At 48.9% G+C, this 24,732-nt stretch overlaps 1 protein-coding gene across 1 annotated transcript in view; it reads left to right on the top strand.

Moving 5' to 3' along the window:
- The first annotated feature begins 1,540 nt into the window (after nt 1-1,540).
- c4h1orf210 (chromosome 4 C1orf210 homolog) overlaps nt 1,541-24,732 on the top strand; it is a 56,261-nt gene continuing 33,069 nt past the window's right edge. The window contains exons 1-3 of the mRNA XM_038793958.1: nt 1,541-1,638; nt 7,506-7,627; nt 22,153-22,666. Of these exons, the coding sequence (XP_038649886.1) occupies nt 7,526-7,627; nt 22,153-22,666 (616 nt within the window). The 5' untranslated portion in view covers nt 1,541-1,638; nt 7,506-7,525. The remainder of the gene's footprint in view (nt 1,639-7,505; nt 7,628-22,152; nt 22,667-24,732) is intronic.

Below are 24,732 nucleotides of genomic sequence, written 5' to 3'. Positions count from 1 at the left end.
GCTGTATGAAGAATTTGGTGTTGCGGAAAACATTATATTCATCCCAGGCGAGCTACCTCAAATGTTTCAGCAAAGGACAGGGAACAACATTCATCATTACAAAGAATATCAGCAATACTCTCCATACCTCGCAGCAATGCTCATACAGATCATGTATGGGCTTCACTGTGGTACTGTGGTTAGCACTGATGCCTCACAGCTCCAAGGTCCCAGGTTCAATTCCGGCATCGAGTGACTGTCTGTGTGGAGTTTGCACTTTCTCCCCGTGTCTGCGTGGGTTTCCTCCGGGTGCTCTGGTTACCTCCCACAATCCAAAAATGTGCAGGTTAGGTGGATTGGGCATGATAAATTGCCCCTTCATGTCCAAAAGGTGTGGTGGTGTTATTGGCGTTACGGGGATAGGGTGGAGGTGCGGGCTTAACTAGATTGCTCTCGATGGGCCGAATGGCCTCTCTCTGCACTGTTCTCCATAAGGAACACTGCCTGAAAACTAAGAGGGACAGGTTAGAATTGGACAGCATGAAAACGGGGCAAGGCAAATACTACTGGCTGACATGTGATTGGAGGTAGCGACTTTAGGGTTGCCAGAGTTCGTCTGGTGTCTCTACGAATGAAGATCAATCTTCACGACACTTTTGAGTGTAGCCCTGGAGAAGCATCATCCAGTTGGACAATTGGCGTGGGAAGGCAGTGCATCACAAGGATGGATGTGTTGGCAGAGCCGGGGTGGGGGCAAGACACATGGTGAAACCACCAGGATGTTATGTGCTGTACTGTTCTATGTCTATGTCTAATACATTCAATCACAATTGATTCTTGTTTTCGTCAGCAACCACTTAACACCAAAGTCACCAATAGTTGTCACTATTGCTGCTGATCTCTCAGACACTTGGCAGCCATTGCATTTCTGTTCCACACTTGATAGCAGGCTCAAGGCCTAGTTAAGGAACAGCGATGAACAGCCTGATTGTCATCCAACAAGATAACTACACCATGGCACTCTAACGGTTAATTCTGCACTGACAGAATGTTTTTTGTCTCACCATTGGAGATGATGCAGTGGAAAATATTGAGCAATTGCATTCCACTACAAGAACATAAAATCCACCCATATTTACTGTCACCTGCAAAACGTGTTTTGTGATTGCTGTCGCTTTGTGTGGCCTGTGAGAGCAAGTAAAGCTACAGGAAGTCTTTCTGGTATGGCAAGTTCAGCTCAGAAACTGATCTGCCGGGAACATATGCAAATATGCACATACTATCACGATCCTTCCAGCTCCCTCAGCCTGGTTAGGTTTCAAAATGAGCATTGTTTACTTTTTTCCAATCTTTTCAGGTATTCAATAACACAAAGGTGGTGGTGTGTGTGAAGCCAGGGATGATTAATACCTTCACGGCAATGCAACAATGAATGCAAGGAAATCTAGAAAATCTTTGATTTGCTTATTCAGTTAAAGATTAGCCAATACTGAGCAGGCAGAGATCAGTTAGTTAACCGCCAACGGATATAACCTGGAGAAGGTTAAATGTGGGATGCAACCTTTGCACTGTGGCACTCCCACGTTACAAACACTCCTGCACTTGGAGAGGCAAAGCGACGACAAGAACCCAGCCTTTTAAAAATTAAATATCCCTCAGGTAAGAGAATCCACTTGCGTCAGCTTCAGTAAATGGGTTTCAGGTGTACATCCTGACAAAGTCAGGGGAGAAATTCCCCACCCCACTCCCAGCCCCCCTCGCCTTAAAGCTGTGAGGGAGCCGTCAATCTGGAAGTAATGGTAGAGTGTGCGAGGAGGAATCAGATATCCTCTTCACACAAATACAGGGTCCAATGGTCTGGTGTTTGAGTTATGCTGCAGAGGTATAAGAAATCGTGTAGGAAGATGCAGGTTCAAATAGGAAAATAAAAAAGTGTGGAAGAAATACGGAGTAAAAGAGCACACAAACAAAATGGACAATGATTTGGAGTGGGGCAACGTAGAGTACAGGAACATGGAATACATGAATCAAAAGGGAAAAGGGAAGGATCTTCAAGTAGTGAAGCAAAAGAGTCAGTATATCGTTAATTCCGCAGCACATTTTTAATATTGTACAGGATTGCACTGAATGTAGGAGCTGGACATTTAAGTAATGCCTATTAACCGATAAAACAGACCTGTGCGTTGAAATTTGGAATATTCAATATTGTAGAGACAACATACTCTGCAAGTTTAATTCTGGCTTTGAATAATTTATGACCTTTGAGCGTTACCCCTTCAAACTTCAAAAAATAACGTTGAAAGACGGTTACCATGACACGAGCTCCCCGTGTCAATGTGGAGTTACCAATCTGAAATATTTAATGATCCTAAAGAGCTGATAGACATTGGGTCAATTACAATTGGCAACCTCAGCTGGATAACTGCACTCTCATAATTAAAATCTAGCTCAGTGGGCTAGACAGCTGGTTTGTGATGCAGAACGAGGCCAGCAGCGTGGGTTCAATTCCCGTACCAGCCTCCCTGAACAGGCGCCGGAATGTGGCGACTAGGGACTTTTCACAGTAATTTCATACTTGTGACAATAAATGATTATTATAGGGGCTGGTTTAGCTCACTGAGCTAAATCACTGGCTTTTAAAGCAGACCAAGCAGGCCAGCAGCACGGTTCGATTCCCGTACCAGCCTCCCCGGACAGGCGCCAGAATGTGGCGACTAGGGGCTTTTCACAGTAACTTAATTGAAGCCTACTCGTGACAATAAGCGATTTTCATAATGGCGTGGTTGTGGAGGGCACAGCATGAACTTTGAGACCCGCCCTGGGATACACTCCCCCTGAACAGACAAAGCAGTGGATCCACTATTTGAGAAAGGCCGTTGCTTGCTCAATGAGGTTCCAAGTGGCTCTGCTGTGCGCCCACTCTGCTTGCATGGTAGAATGTTGGGTGGAGGGGGAGGGTAAAGAAAGGCTGAAGATGGTGAGCAGGGCTGACAGGATGAATGCATCATGGCTGCTGCCAGGTTAGTGGGCATTCACCGTAATGACGACTTGGCATTCAGACACGAACTACACATGTATGGAATGGGAAGACGTTTCATATATTAGACCCAAGTCTTGTAGATGAAGGCTCTCTACCCTATTGGGAAGCCTGCTACCCTGGCAAAGCCTTGTGCTCTTTCATGTCACTTGTCCTTTCTCAGGGAAGATTCAATAAACTGCCCTCATTGGAGTACATGGCCACCGTAACTTCCTGGACATTGTGATGGACAGAATACGGGGAAATGTTGCCTGGATGGATGGGGCCAGAGGCATTAATAATGAGGGTGATGGTGATCTTGGCAGCCACTGATGGAACTAGTCACATCCTGTTGTGAGGCTTCAGGTGGAGGTGGTAGAACAGTTCAGTGATCAGTATTGCTGAAATCAAGTCATTTCAGGCATTGCTCCTGGATTTAGGGTTAAAATGTACTCATGAAAAACCCTTGATTGGTAGGGCCTTCGGTGGAGAGGCCTCTTCCTCTGCCTCCCTTTTGAGGTGTTTCCCCCTTTCTTTCCAACAGCGAGCTTCCAAAAGCTCAGCTTCTGCAGAGGTAAGTCAAAAGTGCCTCACCTGGAACTTGGTGACTGGATCTTTAGAGATTGGTGGTGCAGGGTCCATCTTGCAGTAGTGCATTTGGGGAGAGGTATCCCCCAGGGTTTTGGAATCCTAAGATTAGGGGTTCTGAGCTCCCATTTGCTAGGAGCCAGACTGACTCCCTAAGTGGCTGCCAACACGCCCGTTATCCTATTCAGAAAGACCGAGGGTGATGATGAGGTGCATGCATGAAAAGGCGGTATTGCCGATAGTACTTTGCTTTCTGGGCAAGTATGCATTGTGGGTGAAGTGCAATGCTCCCTCACCCTGCTCTGTTCTACCCATGGACTAGCTGATGTAAATGTTCCGCTTGGGGCGCAGAGACTCGACGAAGTGGCAAACTGAGAGATGTCACTGTGTCATCCCCCTGCAACGTCTGTTGCCTAACTGTTAAGAGCCACAGTGACCTCGACGGCTGCAAGCATTGCAGGAGGCAGTGGCAAAAGGGTATTGCCTCTGGACTATAATCCAAAGACCCAGAATCATGCTCTGGGGACAGGGTTCAAATCCCACCATGGCAGATGGTGAAATTTGAATTCAATAAATATCTGGAAATAAAAGTCTAAAGATGACCATGAAACCATTGTCCATTGTTGTAAAAACCCATTTGGTTCACCAATGTCCTGTAGGGAAGGTAATCTGCCATCCTTACCAGGTTTGGCCTACATGTGACTCCAGACCCACAGCAATGTGGTTGATTCTTAAATGCCCTCAGGCATGGGCAATAAATGCTGGCCCAGCCAGCGCGCCCACATCCCATGAACGAATAAACAAGAAAGAAATACCTGACAACCTGAGATTACCACAAATGACTCCTAGCACGGGACTCAAGGACACTCAATAGTTAACAATCTGGAACTGCAAATAGATGGCGGTTTTAGATGCCACAAACAGCTCCTAATTTTAGCATGGTGTTTGTAATAATGTCTTGCTCTCCAAAATATGAAATAGGTGGAAGTGCCAAATTTATATTCCACATTGTTTTTGCAGAACAATGGTTGCATCTCTCCTCCCCTCCCCCCTCCATGAGAAAAGCCGTACCTCAATCTATTTACTGTTGGAACATTGAAAGTTCTGACTCTGCCCTCCAGGCAATGTAAGGTCTAACCTGCAGAGCATTGGAATAACATTTAAGAGCTCATTTGGCTGCTTCCCTCATCAGAACTGTGTTTAAACAATGAGTCCATCACCTTGTGACCGCGGCCAAACACTCTTTATTTTCTAAAGAACAGACAGGAAAGGAAGTTTAGCCCTTTAGAGGCCCATTTTCTAATACTGGGAAATACACGCCTTCTAATATTAGATGAAAGAAAGACATCCAAACAAGGAACAGGAATAGGCCACTCAACCCCTCGAGCCTGCTCCGCCATTTAATAAGGTCATGGATGAACTGATAGGATCCTAAAATCTGAATCCGACCTGTCCCCGTTAACCTATCAACCTCTTGCTGACCAAGAATCTATCCACCTCAGCAACACGGTGGCACAGTGGCTAGCACTGTTGCTTCACAGCACCAAGGACCTGGATTCGATTCACGGCTTGAGCCACTGCCTGTGCGGAGTCTGCACATTCTCCCTGTGTCTGTGTGGGTTTCCTCCGGGTGCTCCGGTTTCCTCCCAGATGTCCCGAAAGACGTGCTTGTCAGGTGAATCAGACATTTTGAATTCTCCCCCTGTGTACCCGAACAGGTGCCGGAACGTGGTGACTAGGGGATTTTCACAGCAATTCATTGCAGCGTTAATGTAAGCCTACTTGTGACACTAATAAAGATTGTTATTGTTATTATTAAAAATATTCAAAGACTCTACTTCCACCACTCTTTGAGGAAGAAAGTTCCAAAGACTCGCAATCCTCTGAGTTAAAATAATTTACCTCATCTCCATTTTAAATGGGCTACCCCTTGGGCTGGATTCTCCGGTCGGCAACACCAAAATCGCATTCGTCGAAAGGCTGGAGAAGGCCGCGCCATGTATCAATGGCCTCAGGATGTTGCCTGAGGCCTGCCCCATGATGCTCCACCCCTCACCGGCCAAGTTCCCGATGGTGTGATACACGTGTGGTCTCACCCATCGGGAAATCAGTGTAGCGGCTGTGCACTCAGTCCAGCGCCGCCATAGTCGGGGCAGGGCTGATCCACGGGTAGTGGGGACATTATTCGGGGCTGGGGGCACTGTGGTGGGGCAGTCCAGGGTGAGTGTGCCTTCCGAAGGGGGAGACTACTTTGCGGGCCCGGTCCGCAAGCGGCTACCACCATGTTGCACGGTGCAACTGCAGCAGTCCGCCGCCGTGCACATGTGCGGCTATGGACCCAGCAATTCTCCGGGGCATATCGGCAGCTAGAGCCAGGTGCTCCACGCTGCCGGCTTGCTAGCCCCCAGCAAAACGGGGAATTGGTGGCCATTTCGCGCCAGTTTTTCTGGCGTAACACACCACCGTTCCCACGCCAGCATGGGGACATAGATCCAGAATCGGACAATCCAGCCCTTTATTTTTAAACAGTTCTAGATACTCCATTTGGCATTAAATAGCGTTTTACAACCAATTAAGTATTTTAAAAAAATTATTCATTCCTATGATGTGGCCATCACTGGTTAGGCCAGCATTTATTGCCCATCGAGTGAGATCAGACCAGATAAGGAAGACAGATATCATTCCCTGAAAGTCATTAGTGAACCATGATGGGCTTTTATGACCATCGACAATGGTTTCATGGTCATCTTTAGACCTTTAATCCCAAATTTTTATTGAATTCAAATTCAAATTCAAATTCCACCATCTGTCCTGGTGGGATTCGAACGCAGGTCCCCAGAGCATTGCCCTGGGTCACTGGGATACTAGTCCACTGAAATGGCTGTTGGCATGTGGTGCAGGTTGGACTGCTTGCGGACTGCTTGCGGGTGGGGTTTGATCGCCCTCTGGGTGGGGATGCCATGAGTCTATGAGTGTACCCCCCTAAACCTTGATTCCCTGACATGCTGCAATGCCTCTAATAATATATGATGTGGAGATGCCGGCGTTGGACTGGGGTGAGCACAGTAAGAAGTCTAACAACACCAGGTTAAAGTCCAACAGGTTTGTTTCAAACACGAGCTTTCGGAGCACGGCTCCTTCTTCAGGTGAATGGAAAGGCTTGTTCCAGAAATGTTTATATAGACATTGTCTATATAAACATTTCTGGAACAAGCCTTTCCATTCACCTGAAGAAGGAGCCGTGCTCCGAAAGCTCGTGTTTGAAACAAACCTGTTGGACTTTAACCTGGTGTTGTTAGACTTCTTACTCTAATAATATAGTGTTCTCTCAGTACTGCACTGCTGGAGTGTCAGCCTTGTCTCTTTTACTCAGGCCCTCGAGAGGGACTTAAATGCAGAACCTTGTAACTCAGACATAAGGGTGTTTGCAATTGCACCTTTGGCTGACATGTCATTGCTGCAGCATTGTTGGTAATAGTCAGATCAAACCATCATTAATATTGCTTTCTTCAATATCCGTTTTAATTGAGAATTTTAGTCATCAGACGAGAGGATTGTTATTAGTCAAGCTGCATCATAACTTTTGTTTTGATAAATTTCTACTTTATTCTGGACCCTCTGATTGTTGGATTGTCAACATTTGTTCTATGAATAGATTACTTATGTTGTTAGTATCCTGATGATTATAACATGTGTAACACTCAGAGGAAGGATGTTAGTGAGCTGATACTGACAAATGTGTAACCACCATGAATACTGATATTTTTGCACCAATTGAATTCTAACCTAATTTATAAAATTATTAACATCACATTTTACCGTTGATAATCAAGTAACTACATTGCTATTGATTCTCATACTTTTTATTGATCATTGTGGGTACATGGATTTTAAAACAATCTTTAAAAATATTAATTTATAGAAAATTCTCTGTGACGGATCATGACAGTAATTGTGTGGCAGTATGTTGGCCTGGTGCTATTCTCCACGGGATGCATGCAGGCTGTTATACGTACAATGGGTCCTTGCGAAATCCACAGCGAGGTAAGTGACATTAGAAGTTTCTGTCTGTTTATATGGTTTTAACACTAATGGCCAATGCATCGCATTTGGATTAGTCTGAAAACACATGGCGAGTACAATTGAATTCTAAATTTATTTTTTAAATTATTCATTCTGGATTCTCACAATTTACCATCAATAATCAGACACAAACTAAGATTAGGATTATAGATACTTTGGCGGGATTCTCCAATAATGGGGATTTGTCCCCACGAAAAAACTTGCGCAAATTACTCAGCACTTACCGGTCGGGGATCTGCACATGCGCACGGCGGCGGCCTGTGTCGGCCACCCCGTGCGACATGGCTGACCCACACCAAGGACCAGCACCAAGAGGATAGGCCCCCCCCCCCCCCAGATTGCGTGCACATGCAGATCAGTGGCCTCCGATCGATCGCCTGGCCAACCTGGAGGCCCCCCCCCCCCTCCCCGGTTAATGAATCCCCCGCCCCCACAAGGCGACCGAGAACTGAGTCCGCAGCCGCCACGCCGAGTGCCTGCCGGGAGGAACCATGAGACAACCACGCCGGCAGGAACTTGGCCCTCTGCACTTGGAGAATCGCCGTGGGGGCCTCTTTCAATGGCCCCCAACCGGCGCCGTGTCGACTGCGTGCGCCCAATTGGCGGTGATTCTCCGGGGACCGGAGAATCGCCTCAGCGGCGTCGGACCTGATCTCGGGTCTGACGCCCATTCTCTGTCCCCGCGCCGAGCACGATTTTGGTGCGGCAGCTTGGAGAATCCCGCCCATGGTTTTACTCATCTTATTTATGGTATACCTTCCTTGTCATGTTGAGGTAAATAATTACTTTACTCATAGTCTTTTTATTATTTTCTCCCCCTTGGCAGAGGATGGGATCCTGAGAGAAGGTTCAGCAAGGGGAGATGCACAGCCAAAATTAGAAGAGACAGCATGGGAGTCAGGAAGGTACAGAAGTTATTGGCCAACAAGTTAAGTCACAAAGGCGTTTGACAAGATTGGTGGTATTTATTTTAATGCAATGAGTCTGACAAAGAAGGCAGGCGAGTTGAGGGCACAAATTAGAACATGGGGGTATAATGCCATTGCTGTCATTGAGACATGGTTGAGAGAGGGACAGGATTGGCAGCTCAATATTCCAGGATATAGGGGGCGCGATTCTCCGAAACGGAGAGAAACAGCCGCGCTGGAGTGAAACCCGGAGTGTTTCACTCCGGCGTCGGAGGCCGCTCCTCGCCCCCTATTCCCCCCCCCCCCCCAGGGGGCTAGGAGCGGTGGTGCATGAATCTCGGGCGCCGGGCCTTGACGCACGCGTCAAAGCGGTGCGCCGAGAATGACGCGGCCGCGTCGTCTAAGTGACGTCAGCCGCGCATGTGCAGGTTGGCCGGTGGCAACCCGCGCATGCGCGGTTGCCGTCTTCCCCTCCGCTGCCCCGCAAGACATGGCGGCTTGATCTTGCGGGGCGGCGGAGGGAAGAGAGTGCGTCTCTTAGAGATGCCGGCCCGATGATCGGTGGGCACCGATCGCGGGCCAGTTACCTCATGAGCACGCCCGTGGTGCTCGATCCTCCCTCCACCCCCCACAGGCCCCACACTTACCTGTCACACGCTGTTCACGTCGGCAGCGACCAGGTATGGTTGGCGCCGGCGTGAACCGGTCGGATTCGTCAGGCCGTTCGGCCCATCCGGGCTGGAGAATCGCCGGTCGCCGTGAAAAACGGCGAGCAGCGATTCTCCGAGCGCCGTCACGCAAATCACAACATGCCATTATGGGTGGGGGGGGGGTGGGAGAATCGCGGGGGGTGCCAGGATGGCGTGGCGTGATTCGCCTGGCCCTCCCACGATTTTCCCACCCGGCGTGGGGAGCGGAGAATCGCGGCCAGGATCTTCAGGCAAGTCAGGGCAGGAGCTAAAAGAGGAGGGGGGTGTCGCAATTTTTATGAGGGAATCAATTACAGCAATAAGGAGGGACAACATCTTAGAAGGCTTTTCAAATTAAGCCATATGGGTAGAACTTAAAAACCAAAAAAGGTGCAATCACATTGCTGGGACTGTTCTGTCCCTAACAGAAATAGAGAAGCAGATATGTAGTCAAATTTCAGAAAATAGGGTTGTGATGGTGGTGGATTGCAACTTCCCCAACATTAACTGAGGTGGTCGTCGTGTAAAAGGTTTAGAGGGAGTAGAATTCTTAAAATGCGTACAGGAGAACTTTTAAAGTCAGGACGTAGAAGGTCCGACAAGAGATTGGGTGGTCCTGGACTTAATTCTAGACAACAAAGCCGGGAAAGTGGCTGAAGAATCAGTGGGGGAATATTTTGCAGACAGTGACGATAATTCAGTTAGATTCAAGCTTGTTAGGAAAAAGGACAACGGTGGGCCTGAAATCAAAGTTCCAAACTTGGGGAAGGTCGATTTTCATAAGATCAGATGCGATTTGGCCAGAGTAGACTGGGAGCAGACACTTTTAGCTAAACCTGGGACAGTGGGATGCATTCGGTAGGGGAGTGTACAAGACCAACATGTTCCAATAAAGAAAAAGGGGGGGGGACCAACAGATCCCGTGAACCCTGGATATTGAGATATACAGCAGTGAATAAAGAGAAAAAGGGAGACTTTTGGCAGAGTATAGAGTGTGCAAAAGGGAACTTAAAAGAAAATTAAGCGAGCAAAAGGGGAACATGAAAGGATATTGGCAGGTAAAATAAAGGAAAATCTTAAACTGTTGGGTCCATTAGGAACCAGAGGATGTGGAGCCAGAGGATGTAGGTAAGGTTCTAAATTAATATTTTGTGTGGCTGTTCACTAGTAAGAAGGGTATAGAAATCAGGGAGAAGGACTGTGATAAAATTGAAGAAATTAACAGACAGAGAGGGGTCCCACAGGGATTAGTGTTGGAGTCCTTGCTGTTTGCAGTTTATATAAATGATTTATACTTGAATGGAAGAGAATTGATCAGTAAGTTTGCAGATGAAACGAAAATTGGTGGGCTGGTAAATAGTGAGTTTGATAGCGTAAGATTACAGGAGGATATAAATGGGCTGGGTAGCTGGGTTGTTCAATAGCAAATGGAATTCAATCCAGATAAGTGTGAGGTGATGTACTTGGGCAGGGCAAACAAGGCAAGGGAATACATGATAAACGGCAGGACCCTGGGAAGCACTGAGGATCAGAGGGACATTGGTGTGCATATAGACTGGTTCCTTAAGATAGCAGGAATGGTGGATAAAATGGTTAAGAATGCATATGGTATACTTGCCTTTATTAGCCATAGAGTTTAAGAGCAGGGAGGTTATGCTGGAACTGTATAAAACATTCGTTAGTCCACAGCTAGAGTATTGCCTGCAGTTCTGGAATCCATATTATAGGAGGGATGTGAGAGCACTGGAAAGGGTGCAGAGGAGATTTACCAGGATGTTGCCTGGGCTGGAGAGTGTTAATTATGAAGAGAGGTTGGATAGACTTGAATTGTTTTCCTTGTGGCAGAGGAGATTGGGGGAGGGGAGGGGGAGGGGGGGGCGGGGGGGGGGGGGGGGGGGGGGGGGACATGATTGAGATTAATAGAATTATGAGGGGCATAGATAGAGTAGACAGGAAGAAACTTTTGCCCGGAGAATCAAAGGCATCAATGACCAGGGGGAATAAATTTACCGAAAGGTGCAGGAGCTTTAGAGGGGTTGGGAGGAAAAATATTTTTACCTAGAGGCTGCTGAGAGTTTGGAACTCGCTATCTGAAAGGGTAGTGGAGGCAGAGATCCTCATTACATTTAAGAAGTATTTAGATGTGCACTTGCGGCACCAAGGCAGACAAGGCAATGGGCCAAGTACTGGAAAATGGGATTAGAATAGTTAGGTGGTTGTTTTTAACCAGCACAGACATGATGGCTTGCGGTGAACATATGCTATTACAATTCACCACTGTACTGTGTTGTATTATGTTGATGCCCTTGTGGGCTTTGCCTGTAGCTCCACCCCCTCAGGGGTGGTATATATACCTGTCAGCCTGTATACGGCACTCAGTACAGAACAGTCGCAGGCGAGCACAGATCTAGCGTATTAAAACCACTGTTCACTTCTACTCCTCGTCTCGTGTGAACTGAAGGGCAATTTATGTTTTCTTACACCGACACCAATCAGCAGCAGTTAGGATGAAGTGTCTAACTCTCAGTCCCTTGCTGATGTCGTTCATGAATTGCCCAGGTGCTGGGTGACAGTAACTGGGCTGCCGTTTGCTGCATAATGACAAGACCCTCTCCTGTGGCTGAAATCAGGATGTGACCTTGTATTGCCAGGCAGTGGGACCTGGCATTTTGTCAGCAGCAGCTTATTATTCGGGGCAGCACAGTAGCATTGTGGACAGCACAATCGCTTCACAGCTCCAGGGTCCCAGGTTCGATTCCCGGCTTGGGTCACTGTCTGTGCGGAGTCTGCACATCCTCCCCGTGTGTGCGTGGGTTTCCTCCGGGTGCTCCGATCTTCTCCCACAGTCCAAAGATGTGCAGGTTAGGTGGATTGGCCATGATAAATTGCCCTTAGTGTCCAAAATTGCCCTTAGTGTTGGGTGGGGTTACTGGGTTATGGGGATAGGGTGGAGGTGTTAACCTTGGGTAGGGTGCTCTTTCCAGGAGCTGGTGCAGACTCGATGGGCCGAATGGCCTCCTTCTGTACTGTAAATTCTATGAAAAAAAATTAACAGGCCATCGCTGGGGCTGTCAGTGCTGCTGGTCCAATCACTGCTTACGGTGGCCCTTGTTGAAACTGCAGCTGGAGGGTGTGATGAATGTTATCAGTAGCTGATATAATGGTACCTAACCTTTAATGCATTGGCCCTTTAAGAACGGGCTTGGAACCCTGGGGGACTCCGCCTCTGGCTCCGTCCCCAGGAAATGGTATATAAGATAAGGCTCACTCAGGCAACATGTGATGAGCACACTTCTTGGCTGCTGTACAGTACTCAGATGATTAAAGCCTTTGAATCATCTATCTTCTCTCCTGTGTTGTGATTGAGGGTATCTCAGAGGGATTATACAGCTAGCTTGCAATTGCTAAAGGCCATGTGCCCCTTTTAAAAGGGAAATGTAGCCAAGCTACAACAGGTGCAGCAACAGCAGCATCAGGAAGGCTATATTTGAAGAAAGTAGGCTGATAATGGAACTGCAGATTAGAGAAAGGGACTCCCTGGTTCTTTGGGATGCAGTGCTGAAGACCTTTGAAGGTTGAAAGTAGGAGTGAGGCTTTGTTTCCACAGAAGGCCAAAAGGCCCTCCAGGCATATCCTGTGAAGGGAAAAAGACAATGGAGGCCAATTCTCGGAGTCTGGCTCCAAGGACCTGGCTGCAGTTCCAGAAAAAGTCAAATAACCTCACAAGGGGATCAAGGTCGGTGAATGAATCTTCAAAGGCATCTGCAACAACCACACCAGCAACCTCTCACAATGCTCGGTGCACTGCACTGCAGCCCCTTCACTCACCATCAGCAATCAGGTCACATGCATAACATTCAGCTACTCCAGCCCACCCTCACACACTTGCTAATATTGCCAGCATCACACCCATCGCTCGCTGCTTCCAATGTCTCCAGCTATTTAGCTATGGCAGGCACATTTGCAGCAAGCACATTGCAACATACTCACTGACATTTCTCCCCGTCTCTTGCCAGAGAAGGTGGTAAATAACTACAAAGAACAGCTGAGAACCAGTGGGGGAGGATCACACCAGTGTCTGTTGAGTCCTTTGGAGGAGATGATGCTCCATATCATGGGGCTGGCTGTGACTGAAATCATTGTGTTCGGCACCATTGAAAACATTTTTGATGATGATCGTGACGGCGTTATGGACCTTCTCAAATTCCACTTCACCCCCCCCCCCCCCTCATGCAATCCTGCAAGCTGCAGCGGAGGTGGTAGAGGCGGGTACGATAGCATAATTTAAGATGCATCCGGACAGATATATGAACAGGTGGGGAACAGAGAGAAGTAGACCTTGGAAAATAGGCAACAGGTTTAGATAAAGGATCTGGATCGGCGCAGGCTGGGAGGGCCGAAGGGCCTGTTCCTGTGCTGTCATTTTCTTTGTTCTTTGACAATGGTCCTCGCTGCCCTTGCCAACCCCCCCCCCCCCCCGCCAACCCCTTCTCTCAGCCCAATCATTGGTCACAGTAAGAAGTCTTACAACACCAGGTTAAAGTCCAACAGGTTTGTTTCAAACAGGAGCTTTCGGAGCACTGCTCCTTCCTCAGGTAAATGGAGAGGTATGTTCCAGAAACATTTATATAGACAAAGTCAGGGATGTCGGACAATGCTTGGAATGCGAGCATTTGCGGGCAATCAAATCATTACAGATCCAGAGATAGGGGGTAATCCCAGGTTAAAGAGGTGTGAATTGTCTCAAGCCAGGACAGTTGGTAGGATTTTGCAAGTCCAGGCCAGATGGTGGGGGGTGAATGTAATGCAACATGAATCCAAGATCCCGGTTGAGGCCACACTCATGCGTGCGGAACTTAGCTATAAGTTTTTGCTCGGCAATTCTGCGTTGTCGCGTGTCCTGAATCATTGGTCAACCAGCGAAACGTCACCATGAAGGCTGGGAGTATCAATCACCCTCTGATGAAGAAGCACTGTCACTTGATCCAACATTTGCAACTTCCAGTAAATATACTAGCACTGCACCTAATATAGAGTAGTATAGAGTCGGCATCGGCACGTGTTGAATCATGAGTTGGCAAGGGGGACAGGAAGGCTCATGTGTTAGCTCACCAGAGGGCAAGGTTGAAGATGGGTTCTGCTGCACAGGATTCAGAAGGGGACTTCATCTGGACTGCTGTGTATACTTTGGTCTCCTTTAAGAAAGAACTTGACTGACTGGAATAAAGGAGCTATCCTAGAGGAGAGGTTGGACAGACTGGGCCTGTATCCTCAAGTTAAAGTCTGCTGAACAGTGAGTTCAGCAGGTTGTTTCTCAGTGGCTGCAGACCGAGAAACATCCCACTATCCAGCGGCACTTTACCGTTCTTTTTGGTTTCGGGGAGTTTCTCCCCTATGAGGCCACACTTATCAGGGATTTCTTGCAAAGCTCGCCAGCAGGAAAGGCTCCTTGCAGATTGGGGTGCCATTTTGGAAGGCTGCCCTGATCTTCCCCCACTCTTATGACATCCCCCTCATCCCCCCCAACCCTGGGCCCCAGGCACCCTTTCTACCTGGCAAGCCCCCCCCCCCCCTCCCCCCCCCCCTCCCCCCCCCCTCCCCCAGTCCCAACCCTTGGCACTGCCAACCTGGGCACATTAGCACTGCCAACCTGACACCCTGGCAGCTGACACCCGATTCCATGGGGCAGAGGGGCAGCTGGAGTGAGCTCAAGAGGCCTCTGGGATGTTTGGCTCTGCTGGTTCTGGTTGTTCCCCATTGTCTGCACCATAGTGTCAATGTCCTCAGCGATGGTCCTCCGTAACTGGGCATGTTCTGCAGTGCCTCGGCAATATTCACCTGCACCTAGAACGTGCCCCACGGTGACAGGGACATGATGTCGAGGCATTCAGCCCCCCATGGTTGTCACAGAGGAGAAATGTCCTGGACACGACCATTCAAGAAGTAGAGGTTGTGCTCCAGGTTTTACACTGCGGTCGCCACCCTAACAGTGTCGGGCTCAATGCCACGCATTGTCGACACCGGCCTCCTGCACCCAAAGTCTTTGGGTCTCCTTAAATTGGCTATGCAGTCACTGGAATGAAACCTCCTGAATGTCAGGGCTCTGGTCTATCATCTGCATCCGCTCTGGGAGAACCTTGTCCAGAGGCCCGACATGTGACTGGGACTCAGCTGAGCCCTGGGATCCAGCAGGCCTCCGACTTGGATGTATCCGCCTCCACCTGATGTGAATCAACAACTGTGTGGTACTTCACCAGATTGTGCCGCAGAGGCTTGTTGACTAATGTTGTCCACCGAGGTGTGTGTCTCTGTGCTTGTAGAAGGTGGAGTTGATACCTATGGCGCCTTAATCGTGGTCTCCATGCAACTGTTCTCGGAGGTGGCCTCTTGGATGGCAGGGATGGCCTGGCCTCATCAGGTGGAGATCCTGCGAGACAGTGGGCATGTGACCAGTGACATGAACAACTCACTCTAGACAGTTCATCTGGGTGAAGGGGCAGTGGGTCCTCACCTCTGTGGCGCAGGCCAACCTTGCTATTGGTGACTGTTCTCTTGTCAGGCAACTCTGCAATGTAGGACCCGTTCCTCATAGGGGGTGAGGACTCCGCACCCCTTCATGGTCCTTTTCCGCTTATTATGGGCTATTTTCTCCTGCAGGGACAAAAAGAGGGCATTGAGAGCTGGACTCTTGATGGGTGAGGGGGGTCTATAACAGGTGGCATGTGTGGACACCGTACCTAGACATGAAGAGGTTGTGCTGGTGGGTGCTAGGGGGCTCTGAGGAACAAGTACGAAGATCGGGGCGGGATTCTCCAATAATGGGGCTATGTCCCCCACTCCGGCATGAAAAGCGGCGCTAGCCACTCTGCCGCCTACAGTCCCCGATAATGCTCCCCTTCCTAGGGGTCTGGGTCGGCGCCAGAGTGGCCCCCGCAGCTCCAGCTGGCGTGAGTTCACGCATGCGCGCTACGGCTGGTGTATTTCTGCACGTGCGTGGAACGGCCGGCGTGATTCCGCGCATGTGCTGGGGTTCCCTTCTCCGTGCCGGCCCCTGGGACAATATAGCAGAGCCCTACAGAGGCCCGGCGCGGAGGAACATAGGCACTCACGGAACCAGCCCCCCCCCACTGATCGGTAGGCCCCGATCGCGGGCCAGGCCACCATGGGGGCCCCCCAGAGTCAGAACCCCTCTGCCCCCCTCCAGGACGGCCCCCGCACACACACCTTCCAGGTCCCGCCGTGTGAGAACTGAGTAACCCACGCCGGCGGGACTCGGCTAAACGCGTCGGCCACTCGGCCCATCGGAGCCCGGAGAATCGTCGGGGTCGGGGGGGGGGGGCACATTCAACAGCCCCCGACCGGCACGGCGGGAATCCCGCGGGTGCCCGAGAATCGGCGGGGGAGTACCAGGAAGCCAGCGTCGGGGCGCGATTCTCACATCCCCCGGGGATTCTCTGCCCCGGCGTGGGATCGGAGAATCCTGGCCCAGATGCGGGTAGGGTGTGAGATGTCAGCAGTGATTTGTAGGGTGGGAGGTTTGGGAATTTGAGGGTTGGCAGGATACCAGAAGAGAGGGGGTAACTTACCATTGCAGCTCGATGGAGGTCGTTGGTCTTCTTCCGACATTGGATGGCGGTCCTCCTGACAACGCCTTCCAGGTGGTATTGCTGAACCTACTGCTGGTCCTCCAATCCCCTCAGGGGAACAAAGTGGCCCATCACTCATTGCCAGTGTCGAGAAGCTTGGCCATGTCGGCATCGCCAAAGCGAGGAGCAGGTCTGCGTGCTGCCATGTGTGTTGACTGGGAGTGAGTGGTGACGGAGCGTTTAAAAGCAGCTTCCCCGTGTTGGTGGTGGGAAGCTGAGACGCGAGTCTGGCGAATCAGACAGCGAGACAGTAGTAATGACGAGAAGCTCGTGGGGGCTCATTTACGGCACTAAGTGCCATTAAATAAAGGGCCACGGTCTCTTCTATGCAACCATCGAGGAACACGCCGTCAAACGTGCCCAAAATGGCAATTTTTCCGTTGATTCGCACCCTAAAGGGGGCCATTTTGGAGCAGCAGTGATGTGAAGCGGCAAAGGTTGAGCATCCAGTCATGCTTAGTACAACTGGTGCAAAGGCTATCAGATACCTCTTCATTCTTCTCTTCTTTCTCTCCCTCATGGGGTACACTTTGAAGGTGGCACCTTCATGAGCATAAAGTTGTGGAAGACACAGCAGATCACCAGGAACTAGGAGCCATTGGTAAGTATTAGAGGGCTCCCTCTCAGTGGTCCAGGCAGTGGGACTGTTGTATAGAGCGCTGGTGGTTTACCTCCACCATGCTCCTAGTGGCTGCATAGTTCTCATTTCAGCCATATTGGGCTGGATTCTCTGCCGTCGAGATCCCCCGTCTGGCCACATTTCCTATTATGGCATGTAGTGGCCATAATAGGAAACCCCATTGGCTGCCTGCTGGGATGGAGGATCCCGCTGCCGGCAGGGGCATGTCGCACCTGAAAGCGGGTACGGCAGGATGGAGAATCCTGCCCATTGGCTTTGCGTGGCTTTGTGGTAGAAGAGAGTCATGAACCAGGTGTACCCTTGTTACCCAGTGTGGTGCTAACCACAGTAGATATGCATACTTGCAGTAGGGGGATGTATGGCTGTACCTGTAATACAGGTTCCTCCGGTAAGCCCCTGCCGGCTAGCTCCGCCCACAGGGAGCTTGTGTATAAATATGCGTGTGAGTCACTCAGACTCTAGTCTTCAGTTGCAGCCGGAGGAATAGCATCACACAGCAATAAAGCCTCGATTGAACTTGTCTCTCGTCTTTGACTGAAATTGTTAGCGCCACACCCAGCAGTCAGCCTCCGGTTCTTTATGGTGATGTCCCAACATAGCAGTTATTGTTGACTGTCACATGATGAAAGTGTTGTGACTGCTACCAGGATAACTGGCATTCACAAATCGGATCTCATGGGCACCGTCACGTACCAACTGCATTTTTATGCACTGGTAGCCCTTGCAGCTCCAGTATCTCTCCCCATTGATATGCAGGGCCAAATTGAACCAAAGATTGATCTCGATAGCCACTCGCAATGCCATCTTTCCTCTGCTGTGTAGCCACAGGTCCAATTACGATAGGCGGCACTGTTTAATGGTCACCTCCTTGTGAATCGTAGCCTCCTCAGACACTGCTCCTGACAGAGATGGAGGGAGAAGTACTCCTGTAAAGGCACCTGGTGAAGGCCTTCTATTGAGAGCGTTCCTCCTTCTCCCAGTCTGCACAGCTTCCCCTGTCTGCTGTCCCTGCTCTATCTCCAGGTCGTACTGCAGTGCAAGAGGAACGGCCAGCAAAAGGCCATCTGTAAATTGAATGATGATTCCTTTAAATCGATCGAATGGAGTTGTCAGGAAGTGATTGGCTGCTTAATGAGATGGTATTAACAGTACATGCGCGGTTCAAACTCACAGATTGATCACAATCTGGCAAGCTTCTACCCTTCTCGAATACATTCATGGGGCAAAACCATTCAGACGGTGAGGTTTCCAGCCCCACCCCAGCACTGGAAAAGCCGGTGGGTGACACATCCCACTCCTAGGCTGCCCGGCAGCCATTTAACACTCTGTGTGTGGGAGGCTATTTGACTGGAGGTAGGCCTGCTGCCCACATTTGGAGAGGAAGGCCCGCCTCAGAGAGCTGTCGCCAATCAGATTGGCCGGCAGCTCTCTCATCCCAGCAGAGCCACTGAAAGCTGTGGCCACATCTAGGACTTCATTGAGTCCCACGGAACAAAGTGCAGGAAGCCCAGAATACAGTTAAGTCCATGGGTCTCTCCGTGGGACCATGCGAAGAGACGCTGGGGGGGATGACGGGGTAGGAGGTATCCATGACAGACGAAGACCCTGGTGGTGTGCCCTGATTAGGAAAGGGGATAAATGAGGGAGGTACACCCTGCCTTCCCACCCGATGCCCGAGCAGGCTAAACTGCCAGGCTTCACCCACTCCCTCCGACCTCCTACCATTGGCCTAAAAATTGTAGCCAGCAGGAAGCGGCCTACATGTCCATTAATTGGCCATTTGAGGACCTGCGCCCTCAATTGGAGTGAAGGCAGTCCTGCTATCCTAGGCCTCACCACCCCCTCTAAAATTGCTGCCAGGTTGGGGGCGGGCAGGTAGACAGAGGGAAGGGCACCAGCCGAATATATGTACTCCCTCACCTACAAATCTACCGGTGAGGGAACAGTAAAATGCTGCCCAAGAAATCTTTTACATTCTCCTGATAGATCAGACAGGGCCTCGGTTTAAAGCCACACAAAATTAAGGCATGAATGAGGATTTCAGCAGCACATGGGATTATGTACAGGTGGAGGTATAGCGGTGGAAGTAGTTAGTCTTCCTTTCTGCACTACACAGCTTCACTTCCCCTTAAACTCCATCTGCAATGGAGAGGATTTGCGATTCGATGCTCAGTTAGCAATGTGCTTCATCTGGGCTCTCCTGAGCTGGGAAGGAGCAGGGAACACAAATCAAGGGTGCGTAGTCTGACCCATATGAAATAAAGGAGCCACTTATAATGCCCAGAGCAGACTTGTAAGGACATTGGATAAAGAAATGCTGCTGGTGATAGATACAATCATGTGTTTAGAGGGAGACCTGTCTGTGATAGAAATCAGAAGTGTCTATGGGAGGTGGCAAGGTTAGGATGGCATGGCTGTGAATTTGGGTAGGAAAAGATATATGGAAGGAGTGGTTAGGGTTGAGTGGTAAATATTGAGGAAGGAATTCAGAGGAGAGTGGGCAAGTGGTTCTGTGATGCAGATTTAAATCATCATGGACAAGTGTGAATATAGAGCACAGGCCAGATATCCATGTCTAAGGGCCAACCATCTTCAGCTTCTTCATCAACGACATTCCTTCCATCATAAGGTCAAAAGTGGGGATGTTCGCTGATGACTGCACAATGTTCAGCATCATTCGCGACTTCTCAGACACTGAAACAGTCCATATCCAAATGCAACTGGCAAGTAATATCCGTGCCACAGAAGTGCTAAACAATGACCATCTCCAACAAGAGAGACTCTAACCATCACCCTTTGACATTCAATGGCATTACCATTGCTGAATCCCCACAATCAACATCCTGAGGGTTACCATTGACCATAAATTTAACAGAACTGGCCATATAAATACTGTGGCTACACGAGCAGGTCAGAGGTTAGGAATCTTATGAGGCATAACTCACCTCCTGACTCCCCAAAGCCTGTCCACAATCTACAGGGCACAAATGCCTTTCCTCGGTGAGTGCTGCTCTAGCAACACTCAAGAAGCCTGACAACATCCAGAACAAGGCAGCCCGACTGATTGCAACCCCATCCACAACATTCCTTCCTTCCACCACTGACACACGGTCATGTGTACCATCCACAAGTTGCACTGGAGGAATCACAAAGGATCCATTGACAGCACCTCCCAAACCAGTTTACCACTGCCACCCAGAAGGGCAAGGGTGGCAGATACGTGGGGACACCACCAATTGGAAGTGGTTTTAAAAGAAAACAGTTTCCTGTCTCCAACTTTACCACTATCATTTGATGTTGTTAAAAGTGACCATCCAGCTTGTTGAAATAAGTGTGCTGAGCATCACTAACCAATGGCAAAGGTACTTAGATCAATGATTGATTCCCTCTCCAATATTTACAAACTCGGATTTTGCTTGTTCAGAAACTTCTGTCATGGTGGAAAGAATAGTTGCAGCCAGGCAGGAGCATTCAGGTCTCCAGCCCAAGGTCCTGATTGGAAGATCGTGCAAATTGTTTCCCTTGTCATTTCTTAATTGGGCCTTTCATGAAGAAAGTGGATTACCTTTGATGTGCACATCCTGGCAACAACCATCTGGTCACAACCTCAACCTCTAGCACCCAAATTGACAAGATCTGGCCCTATAATGTACTGCCACGGAATCAAGAGCAAAGATTTTCGAAGTTATAAGCCATTTAACATTGCTATGGATCTGGAGTCACATGTAGGTCAGACCAGGTAAAGACAGCAAATTTCCTTCCTTAAAGGTCATGAGTGAACCAGATGGGTTTTCACAACAATTGATTCATGACTATCATTGGACATTTATTTTACTTCAGCTTTTTACTGAATTCAAATTCCACCATCTGCTGTAGTGTGATTCGAACCCGTTTCTCTAGAGAATTACCCAGGATCTCTGGATTGCTCGTCCAGTGACAATACCACTATACCTCCATCTTCCTGTGAATTCCCGTAACAGCCTCCCCGAACAGGCACCAGAATGTGGTGACTAGGGGCTTTTCACCGTAACTTCTTTGAAGTCTACTCGTGACAATAAGCGATTTGGGCAGCACGGTAGCATTGTGGATAGCACAATGGCTTCACAGCTCCAGGGTCCCAGGTTCGATTCCGGCTTGGGTCACTGTCTGTGCGGAGTCTGCACATCCTCCCCGTGTGTGCATGGGTTTCCTCCGGGTGCTCCGGTTTCCTCCCACAGTCCAAAGATGTGCAGGGTTAGGTGGATTGGCCATGATAAATTGCCCTTAGTACCCAAAATTGCCCTTAGTGTTGGGTGGGATTACTGGGTTATTGGGATAGGGTGGAGGTGTTGACCTTGGGTAGGGTGCTCTTTCCAAGAGCCGGTGCAGACTCGATGGGCCGAATGGCCTCCTTCTGCACTGTAAATTCTATGAATTGGTTTCCACGTGGTAGTTTAACTCTCTGACAAGTGCTGAAAAATTATCTTAATGGTTTTAGAGCATCAGGTAGATTATTTCTGCTTAATATAAGTGACCCTAAAGTCAATCTTGCCATATTTTAAAACTTGAATTTCTATTGTGGAAATGCTGTACTAAAAATTGAGATTTTGAATGTATTCCTCAGGAGTCCGCAATTTGCTCTGGGAGGAATCTTACGAGCGTGCCAAAAGATCTTCCTACAAATTTAACAATTTTGGATTTATCGCACAACTCAGTGGATGCAACTGATCCCGAAAACATTAGGAGACTGCAGGCACTCAGGAATCTGGTCTTCCTCAATCTTTCGAATAACCACATCCCAACTCTAAGCCCAGGGATCTTTGCAAGCCTGAAGATGCTGAAGGTATTGGATCTGAGTAACTGCGAGATTGATGTGCTCCACCCAAGGGCCTTCAAGGGTCTTTTAAGTCTAAAGACCCTGATTCTGAACAACAACAGAATAAAGGACTTGGCACCTCAGTCCCTCAGTGATATGCAGGCATTGTCAACATTGGACCTTGCCAATAACAAGCTGAGCATAGTGTCCATCCAGTTGTTGGAGAAATTCGAAGGAATACATGAGGTTCGACTGCAAGAAAATTCTTGGGTCTGTGACTGTACTCTGTACCCACTACAGAAATGGCTGAAGCTACAGCTTGGTAAGTAATTAGTGAATGCCAAATTAAGCTCAGTTTCAGAGAGTCTTGCTCTCAGGTAAGTGCTCAGGGGTCTGCTGAGACACTTGTCCATCAGTCTGAGCCTAGTCGTTAAGCAGCCTCTCCAGCATAGAATGGAAGGATTAATTTTAACTTAAATCGCCCATTGAAAAGACAATGGGTCAGGTCAGCCATTCTCTATACAATTTGCTTCAATGGAGACATTGGACAATCTGTGACACGTACCGCTGATGCAATTATATCAGTTCACTCTGTGGTGTATTAGGTTGCAATGACCCACTGACTATTATCCTAGACTGCAGTTCAAAACACACTTCCAATTTCAGTATAACCCATCAAGGGATTCTGGTGTCGACATGTAGAGAGCAGCCGCACACGAGGTTGCTCCCGCCAGAGATCTTTGATTTAAGCCCTTTTCACCCGGTTTTTGGGGGAGATTTGGGGTGGAATTTGTTCAGTTTGTTGCCCCGCCTGACATCTTGGCAGGTAAACTTAAGACGTTACAGTGAGAAGTCTCTGAGGACCACGAAAGAGCAATTGAGGGGGCGATGTCCACTTTTCGAGCGACCTTGGCAAAAATGGATGAAGTGGTGAAGGCACTGGCCACAGAGGTAAAGGAGGTGAAGGTGACCGTTTATGTTTTATGTTTATTACTCTGTGTGGGGGCCGTCATGCTAGCTATATAGTTTGTTAATGGGAGCGGAGGGATGTGGGCTATCAGCAGTCCATACTGTGCAGGGGGACGGTTTAAGCATGAGCTTAGGATTTTTGTTTTCATTTCGGTTTTCTGACGGTGGCTATAAACTTATCTTTGTTCCATGTTGATGGGGGATTTGGCGGCCATCTTAGGTGGGCCTTGTGTCGGCTCTCTTTGAGTAGTTGCTGGACTGCCCCACAGGGTGGAACGGCTGATTCTGGGTTGGGAATGGTAGACGATCCGTTATTAGGCTGGTCACTTGGAATGTGAGGGGATGGAATGGCCCGGTAAAAAGATCAAGGATGTTTGCATACCCGAGGAGTTTGAAGGCTGATGTGGTGCTGCTGCAGGAGATCCAGTTGCGGATTCAAGATTAGACACGGTTGCGGAAGGGCTGGGTGTGCAAGTATTTAATTCAGCATTTGACATTATGGCCTGAGGGGATGCCGTGATTTTGATTAATAAGAGAGTATCTTTTTTGGCGTCTAAGATTTTGATAGTTCCGAATGGGTGGTATGTAACAGCCATTTGGTCGCTGGCTGGTACTCCAATGGTCTTAGTTAATTTCAAACTGAGATGATGCAGCTTTATTCTATAGGTTTCTGGCTTCTATTCCCTACCTGGACCCTCACCAGCTAATTCTGGCGGGGGGGAACTTTACCTGCGTCCTAGACTCTCGGCTGGATAAACTGAGGCACAAGTCTTTGAGTCCTTCAGAGATGGAAAAGGCACTTTTGGCCTTTATAGAGCAGTTGGGAGGGCAGACTCGTGGAGATTTTTCCATCCAAATGATAAGGATTTTTCCTTTTTCTCGCAGGTGTATCAGGTCTGCTCCCGGATTGATTCTTTTGTGGTGGGTAGGTCTCTGCTTCCAGGAGTGGTGGGGATGGGGTATTGGGTGATAGTTACTTCAGATCATGCTCCACATTTTGTGGATTTGGTGTTGAGGTCGATCCCCTCTCGGTGTGGAGGTTGGAGATGACGTTGATGGCGGATAAGGGATTCTGGGAGAGGGTTTCCTCTGCCATTGGGGAGTTCATTGACTTTAATGGGAATGAGGAGAATTCGCCTTCAATGTCATGGGAGGCTCTGAAGGTGGTCATTCGGGAGGAGATCATCTCTGATAGGGCATATAAGGAGAAGAGTAAAAGTGGAGACGCAGACGTTGGTGGATTCCACCTTTGAGGTGAATCAGCTATACTCACTTGCCCCGATGCTGGGATATTTGGAAAGCAGGAAGAAATTCCAGTTGCAATTTGAGCTGTGTTTGATGGGCAGGGCAGTGCACCAGCTGCGACGCTTGAGGGAGAGCTTTTTATGAGCATGGTGAGAAGGTCAGCCATCTGTGCAC

The sequence above is a fragment of the Scyliorhinus canicula genome, chromosome 4 (assembly GCF_902713615.1).
Source record: "Scyliorhinus canicula chromosome 4, sScyCan1.1, whole genome shotgun sequence".
In the NCBI taxonomy this organism is placed as follows: Eukaryota; Metazoa; Chordata; class Chondrichthyes; order Carcharhiniformes; family Scyliorhinidae; genus Scyliorhinus; species Scyliorhinus canicula.
Note: the sequence above shows the minus strand (reverse complement) of the source record. Positions and strands in the feature narration are given on the sequence as shown.